General features: G+C 51.7%; 1 protein-coding gene across 1 annotated transcript in view; it reads left to right on the forward strand.

Moving 5' to 3' along the window:
- The window catches only part of NECTIN1 (nectin cell adhesion molecule 1), a 60706-nt gene that overhangs the window by 47690 nt on the left and 5289 nt on the right, over positions 1-7727 (forward strand). Inside the window, exons 4-5 of the mRNA XM_003796809.3 lie at positions 77-194; positions 1938-2089. Coding sequence (XP_003796857.1) covers positions 77-194; positions 1938-2089 — 270 coding nt within the window. The remainder of the gene's footprint in view (positions 1-76; positions 195-1937; positions 2090-7727) is intronic.

The following is a 7727-nucleotide window of genomic DNA, read 5'->3' on the forward strand; positions in this document are numbered from 1 at the left end:
ATCCCTCTCTGAGGCTCCCTGGCCCCAAGTCCCACTGTCCTGACTGTACCTTCTCTGAACATCCCTTGCCGCACAGATGAACCCGAGGTGACTATTGAGGGATTTGATGGCAACTGGTACCTGCAGCGGATGGATGTGAAGCTCACGTGCAAAGCTGATGCTAACCCACCGGCCACCGAGTACCACTGGACCACGTAAGTGCTGTGGGGCTGGCCGGGCTGGCTGGTCACTGCGGGCGATACCCAGCTGGACCACAGCAGGGCCGCCCACCCCACCTCCAGGAGCCTTAGGTGGAAAATAAATTAGAATTTGGGCTTAAGATTCCCAGTGAGAAGTGGTGCATAAGAGAACACACACACACACACACACACACACGTACATACTTACCCACCCCCAGGCTTCGATAGTGTCAGAGTCAGTGGGACACGCCATTCTGCCCAGGGGGCTTCCCCTGTGATCTGCTTCCTTTCCTCTCCCTAATAAAGAGTTTTGTCATTTTCCTTTGGTGATTCAGCCTGAGTCACTCCCACCCCAACCCCCGGTATTTATTTTTATCGAGGTGTCCCCAGGGAAGCCAGTGTTCTGGAGCATCCCAGATCTTCCTTTGTTCCTATTCCTTCTCTTCAGCACCCCCAGATTCTCAGGGAGGAGGCAGCAGTCTGCCAAGAACGCCTGTGCTCATGGAGTACTGTTCTACAGCCCATCACCCCATTCTTGGCCACATGGTCTTTGGGCCTGGCCCTTGGGGGGGCCTGTCTCCCCCTCAGCCAGCTCTGCTGGCCTGGGCCAACATTCTTCCCAAAGAAGAGCTGGACAGAAGACATAGAAGGACAGGGGCAGGGATAATAAAGAAGGCTGATATGGGTGGCCAGGAAATGGCTACCCAGAGGAGTTTATGCCCTTTTTCTAGGAAGTAGAGGGCACTGACATAGCTGAACTCTTGTCCTCCACTTCCTAGAACAAAAAATGCTTCTCAAAGTGCAGGTGGACAAAGCCTGCATGCCCAGTTCAGCTGTGTGGACTGAGGAGCTGCTGGGTTCAACAGAATCCTAGCTTTGTGCATCTGGAATCAGGAAGAAGGAAGAAGGTCCTGTGTCCTCGGCAAATTCCCAGGCTGCTTCCCACATAAAAAAGTCCTGTGACATTCCCAGCAAGAACATGAGATAGTGAAATGGAACACAATTCCTATCTCATCACCTGAGTGTTTTGTTAAAATACGAAGCCCCAGGCCTTGGCATCTGTGTTATTAACCAGCTATCCTGGAGACCAAGGACCAACAATTAGGAACCATGACTAGTAGGTAGAAAGAACACTGCACCAGGAGGCCAGGATATGGCAAGAGCTTCCCCCATACTGGTTCGGAACCTATAGCTCAAGAGGGTAAGGTGCCAGCCACATACATCAGAGCTGGTGGGTTCAAATCCAGCCCAGGCCTGCCAAACAACAATGATAACTATAACCAAAAATAGCTGGGTGTTGTGGCAGGTGCCTATAGTTGCAGCTACTTGGGAGGCTGAGGCAAGAGAATTGCTTAAGCCCAGGAGTTGGAGGTTGCTGTGAGCTGTGATGTTACAGCACTCTACCAAGGGCAACAGCTTGAGGCTCTGTCTCAAAAATAAAAAGAGCTCCCATACTGCCGCTTACTAGCTGTGTTTCCTTGGCCTTGAACCTCAGGTTTGATCTGTTAAGTGGGACCAATACCTACCTGTCCTGCCTGTAGTTCAGTGTTGTGATAATCAGATATGAAAAACTGAATAATATAAAACTGCCAAATGCCAGAGATTATTATTCTTTTTTCTTTTTTCGTATTTCCAAGACAGAGCCTGTCACTGAACTCAGCAAAAGGGCCAGTGGGGGCTTGGAGCCAAGTGGGTGATACAAGGACAGCTTCCTGGGGCTGGAGAGTCTAACCCTGTACTGTCTCCCAATCCCCATAGGCTGAATGGCTCTCTCCCCAAGGGCGTGGAAGCCCAGAACAGAACCCTCTTCTTCAAAGGACCCATCAACTATAGCCTGGCAGGAACTTACATCTGTGAGGCCACCAACCCCATTGGCACCCGCTCGGGCCAGGTGGAGGTCAATATCACAGGTAGGAAGCTACTCCCTCCCCCACTCCCTACATCCCCCACCTTTGGGTTGTGTCACTGCAGGAAGTGTGTCTTCTCTTCCTGCTTCTCTGGTTCTGCCTTAAGCTCTGGCCATTGGTCTTGCTTTGCTTTTGTTTTTCTTTCACTTAAGGCTGGACAGGAGACAGTCCAGGTGACCCCCAGTCAGAGAGGGACAGGAGAGAAGCTCCAGGAGAGAAGAGGGGAGTGTTGTTTACAGCATTGTTCTTTTCAGGGGTAGAACCTGCCCATGGATTTGCCAGCAGAACACCACCATGGGATACCGGCTTGCGGGGATAAGTTTGCAAGTGGGGAAACCTGCGTGGGGTAGAGGGTGAGACTTTGCTCGAACAGGGAGACTGGAGAGAAAGCAGGGAGATAGCCCCAAGCCATGATGGTGCGTGTGTCCTGCAACTGAAACTCCTGTATCTTTCTCTCCCATCAACTCAGCTGAGGCAGCTCAGCCACCTCATGTCTCAGGGCAAAGGGAGGACAGGGCTAGGATGCTCCAGGGAGAGACTTCGCATGGGCTTGATGTCAGACAGCTGTGATCCTAGACAGGCCCTCATCTGTCAAATGGAGCCGATACGGCCTGCCTTGAAGGGCTATTGTCAGAATTGTACTTAATGCAGGGCAAGTACCTAACACAGATGAGCCCGTCAATAGGTGGCCAGTGCTCCATGATTATGACTCTGACCTCCATCATTATCATTACTTTTAATGGAAGCATCAAAACAAGTCAATAGAGGGGTAATTGTCATCACAGCTTCACATGAAGAGGTGTCTGTAACTTTGTACCTGAGCTAGAATAGGAAGTGGCTAGAAGAGAACATGGCTGTGTCACACTGCTGCCAAGATGGACAGGAAGTGATGTGCACAGGAGGTGACTGCAGGGATATTGAAAACTGGGTGGCGATTACCAGGCTCCAGGCACAGAGCCTGGGGAAGCTCTGAGGATTTGTTAGCTCTGAGTGCGTCTCAGGAGTGGGAGACTTCAGTCCTGGGTGCATTCAAAGGCGCAGCTGCAGAAAGAGCAGCCTGAAACTGTCCAGGGGCTGTGCCTCCCTGTCCTCAGGGCCTTCCGTCACCTCTCCCACCTGGGGGAAAGAGGGTGCAGTCACTGTTTTCAACATCTCCCTGCCCTTGTTTCTAAGAATGGTGACAGGAGGAGGAGCCTGGGGGAAAAGTGAGGGAGCCCTACCCTTAGGCGAGGGTTGGGGGGTTCCCATAGGTTGGCAAGCAAACGGAGGGCCTGCAGTCACACATTTCTATAGCCCACCCCCTGGAGGAAATCTGAGCAAAGCTCAGTTAGAGCTTCTGGGTGCTCAAGCTCCAACCCTAGGGCAGTGGGGGTGATGAGGGGGAGGTAGGAAGAGAGGGTAGCCATGAGGAGTGGGACCGCCCCTCAAGGAGGGCATGCCATATGAGGAACCCCACAGACTTGGCCTGAGTGTGTTCACATACTAGATCTACCTAGCTGTGTGGCCTTGAGCAAGTTCTCACCTCTCTGAGCCTCAGCTTCCTAATCTCTAATACAGAGATAATCATACTTAACTCAGGCTCAGGCTCAGGCTCAGGCTTTTGTGCTCACGCGGTATTCCCTGTATGCCAGAAGGTGGGTCACCAAAGCATTTGTGGTGTGGGCTGGAGCCGGGGGTGGGCCTGGCCACCCTCTGTTCTAGCTTGAAAGGGACGCAACACGCCCAGTTAGGCAGAAGCCAGAGAAGCATGACACTGTCTGCATCACTGACAGGCCCAGGAGCTGCTGGCTGTCCCTGGAGAGGGTCTCCGCCCCAGCAGGTGACCTGAGTCTTTTCAGAGCTGTTTTTTCTTGTGCTTTCGGGCAATTTCCAAGCAGCAGTCAACCTCACTATCCCACATCAGCCAGTGCCCACTGCATTCTCTGGGGGGAACCACCCTGAAGGGCACAGCTGTGCCCTGCGCTCCAAGCCCCACTGGTCTGGAGGGAATACATGAGTGAGAGGGTTAAGTAGAAATTTAATTTTTCATTCTGGCCATTCGTTTGAGTAATAGCTTTGCCCTGAGCTCATCTGGAGAGGGAAATGAGGAGCGGCTGGGGCAGGGCAGAAGGTGGGCAGCAGAGGGTGTGCTGGAGACACATGAGTGTGCCGAGCCACTATACGCCTAGGCACACACACTTTGGCATAGGCCTCGAGGGGCCCCGGGTCGCAGAGGAGGGGGCTCCTGCTACACAGAGAAGTGGGTGTGCAGTGGTGCAGGGTGGAGTACCAGGCAGGGGAGGTATGGGAAGGAAGATGCTGGAATCCAGTGGGCTAGAGTGGAAGGAATAAGGCCTTCTGTGCTCGCCATGAGGAGGCTCTCGCAGGGAGGCAGCATAGGTGAGGCATGTAGGATAGACTGAGCATCCGGGAGGCTGCATGGACCACACCAGGGCACCAGTTAGCTGTCACTGTGATTCTCTAGCAAGCAGCAGCAGGCCCAGGCTGTGGCTGTGGGGATAAGAGAACTGAGATGACCCCAACAGAATTTCCGTGGGTTCAGGCCTCTCCCTGAAGCTCTTTTCAGAGGTTCTTATGCTCAGGTACAATTTCAGAGGGTTGGCCCAGTAGTCACTAAACATGCCAGGGGAGCTCCCCTCTGGTCTCCCTCTGCGGGTCATACTAAGAGTGGGGAGGGGGCCAGGCCTTGACGAAGCTAAAAAAACCAGATGAGGAAGCATCTTCCCTTGAGAGTGTCAGGAGAGTACCCAGGCCTCTCAGGGCAGGACCCAGTCTCTTGCCACCCGCAAGAACAGAGCAAGGAGGCCAATAGGGTGTAGGATGTCTGTCCCAGCTCCCATTTGCAGTGACACTCAGGCTTATCCCGGGGAGAGAAGGTAACTGTCGGCCCATCAAGCCTTTAAGTTCTTCAGACTGAGGGTGGTAGGCCCTGCGGTCAGTGTCCATCTCGAAGGGAGGGGTGTGAGAGCCTGTGAGAGTATGGGTATGTGCCTCCCTGAGCATGAAAACGCAGAGCAGTGTGAGCAGGCCAGCCACCGCCTGCATGCTGAGTGTGCAAATGGGAGCTGTGGCTGTGCTGTGGGCAAACGGGCTTTTCTCTAAGCCGGCAAATGGCAGTGTGTCGGGAGCCTGAGAACACAGCTGCATTCGTGCCTCTGGGAGGATTCAGTTCTCCTCCAGCTTGCGGAGGCCCTGCCTGATGGTCTGACATGATGCACAGCTGCTACAGCTACAGGAGGACAGAAGGTCTTCCCAGAGTTTGACCTCAGGCCTTCCCACTCTCCCTGCGGCTACTGCGCTGCATGCTGGGAACTGTAGTTCCTGCAGCTTCCTGGCCTCGTCCAGGGCTGGAACATTTCCTACTGGAGGAAGCACCAGGCACTGGTTTTGGAAACAAGTCCAAACATTCTCTTTGACCCCCAAACCTCCAGATTCTAGATTAAGACTGCAAACCCTAACCCTTCACTCCACTTGGGGGGGGGGCATCCCCCACACCAGTCCCACCACCTCCGTCTGAACCAACCCGGGTCCCAAAGGAATGCAGAGCCTTCACTGTGCCACTGCCCTGGCCGGCCTGGGATGCCAGAGGGAGGATGCAGCCCTTCAGGAATGGGGCCAAGCTGTCCCCTTTCTAAGAGGATGTGGGGGAGGCCGGCTGGGCCTCTGCCAGCGAGCACAAATGACCCCACTGCCTAGCTCTTCTCTCTCCGCCCAGCTGCGGCCCTTGGGGCTCTGTGCCTGGCACAGAGACAGGAGCTGCTGGCTGAATGTGACAGCTGGAGGTACAGGGTGGAGGGGGCGGCAGGCTTCTCTCCACATCAGACAACCCTCTCTGCTCACAAATGAGTTAGGCCCCCCACCTCCTCCTCTCTTTGGTTCTCGCTCTGAGGTCTACGGCGCTGGGTAGCCGTCGTGGCCATTCTTGTGCTGCTGGGTAGCCCTAGAGTAGCCAAAAGAACCAGGCTTCCCTTTGGTCCCAGAAGATCCCCAGGAAGAGTAAACCTCCTTAGGATTCAGGGAAAAAAGTTAAATAGAGGCCCTGGAGGGGAAAAAAAAAATCAGCATACTCTGGCTCCAGCCCGACTCCAGGGAAACAGGGTCTCCTGTGTGCCCCAAAGCCCTGAATATTTGCTCTGCCTAGAGCCAGGCCTACCTCTCAGATCTAGCCTGGCCATTATAGATTCATTCTTTCATTCACCAAATATTTCTTGAACTCTGGCCACATTCTAGAGAATCTAGGTACTTGGGATACATCCGTGAGCAAAACAGACAAGTCCCTGTCCTTATGGAGCTTACGTTTTAGCACAGGAAGACAGACAATAGATAAAGTACGTTTTAAAAATCACATCATAAACTTGAAATGGAGAAAAGAAGAGGGATGAAGGAAGAGCCTCCTGAGCTACAGTGGGGTTTTTTTTGTCTCTGTTTGATTTGGGGGTTTTGTTTTAATTTTTATTTCTGGAGCTGTAGTTTTAAATAGGGCAGTCAGAGAAGGACTCTATGAGAGGGTGATGTTTGAATCAGGCCCCAGAGGAGGTAAAGGAGTGAACCTCAGGATCACTAAGTAAGAGCCTTCCAGGATAGGAGCTGAACTGGAGAGCAGAGAGAGATGACACCAGAAGCGAGTAGGCACAGGTCTTGCAGACCACGTTAGGCATTAGGACAGTCATTTTCAACTGGTGTGCTGTGGCAGGATCTTAGGTGTGCTGTGAAAAATTTTAAAGACCATTAATTAAATTATTTTCAAAAGACATTCAAAGCACAGTAAGTATATTCATTTTTTAACTTTTTTTTTGATCAACATAATTTAAGTGTACCGCGGAAATTTAACTACAGGTTCGAGTGTGCCGTGAGATAATAAAAGGTTGAAAAACACTGCTCTAGGCAGAGCCCTTGGAGGGCTCTGAGCAGAGTAGTGATGTGATGGGTTTTATACTTTAACAGGATCTATCTGGCTGCTGGGTTGCAAATAGTCGATAGAGGGAAAGGGTGGGATCAGGAAAGCAGTTAGGCGGCTATTTAATAAATCCAGGTGAGAGATGATGGTGTCTTGGATCAGGGTGGTAGTGATGGAGTTGGTGAGAAGCAGTCCATTTCTAGGTGCATTTCAAATGATAATTTACAAACTGGTTTAGGACACCAGCCATTTTTGCGAAGTTGGTAATACAATAAACTCTGCCATACATACCATGGTTAGGGAGGTCCAAAAAATTCAACCTAGTTGTGGAAAATGTAGGAGAGTTTCGTTTTTCATCGGATCTTTGCTGTTGAAGAAAGCACAAAAATAAGGATCATGGAACCCACATCACAGACAACTGCAGCGTAGTGAAATGAGGCAAACCCAAATTATCATGAAACTGCTACTTCCTCAACCCCTGTCCTCATTCCTGCAGAAGAGAAGAACTTTAGCCATTTCAAAACTAGCAAAAGGACCAGAGCCAACCATGGTAAACTCTAATTTGCATTTATTTGCAATTTGTACAGGCTTTACTATGCTACGTCAGTATCTGATTAATAGAATGGCATTAGCAATTGTTGAAACCAGAATGAGAGGTGCAGGCCATTAGTTCATAAAAATTCTAAAGAGAGGGCGGCACCTGTGGCTCAGTGGGTAGGGCGCTGGCCCCATATACCAAGGGTG

Source organism: Otolemur garnettii, unplaced genomic scaffold (assembly GCF_000181295.1).
Source record: "Otolemur garnettii isolate 467f Iridium unplaced genomic scaffold, OtoGar3 scaffold00108, whole genome shotgun sequence".
NCBI classification, from domain to species: domain Eukaryota; kingdom Metazoa; phylum Chordata; class Mammalia; order Primates; family Galagidae; genus Otolemur; species Otolemur garnettii.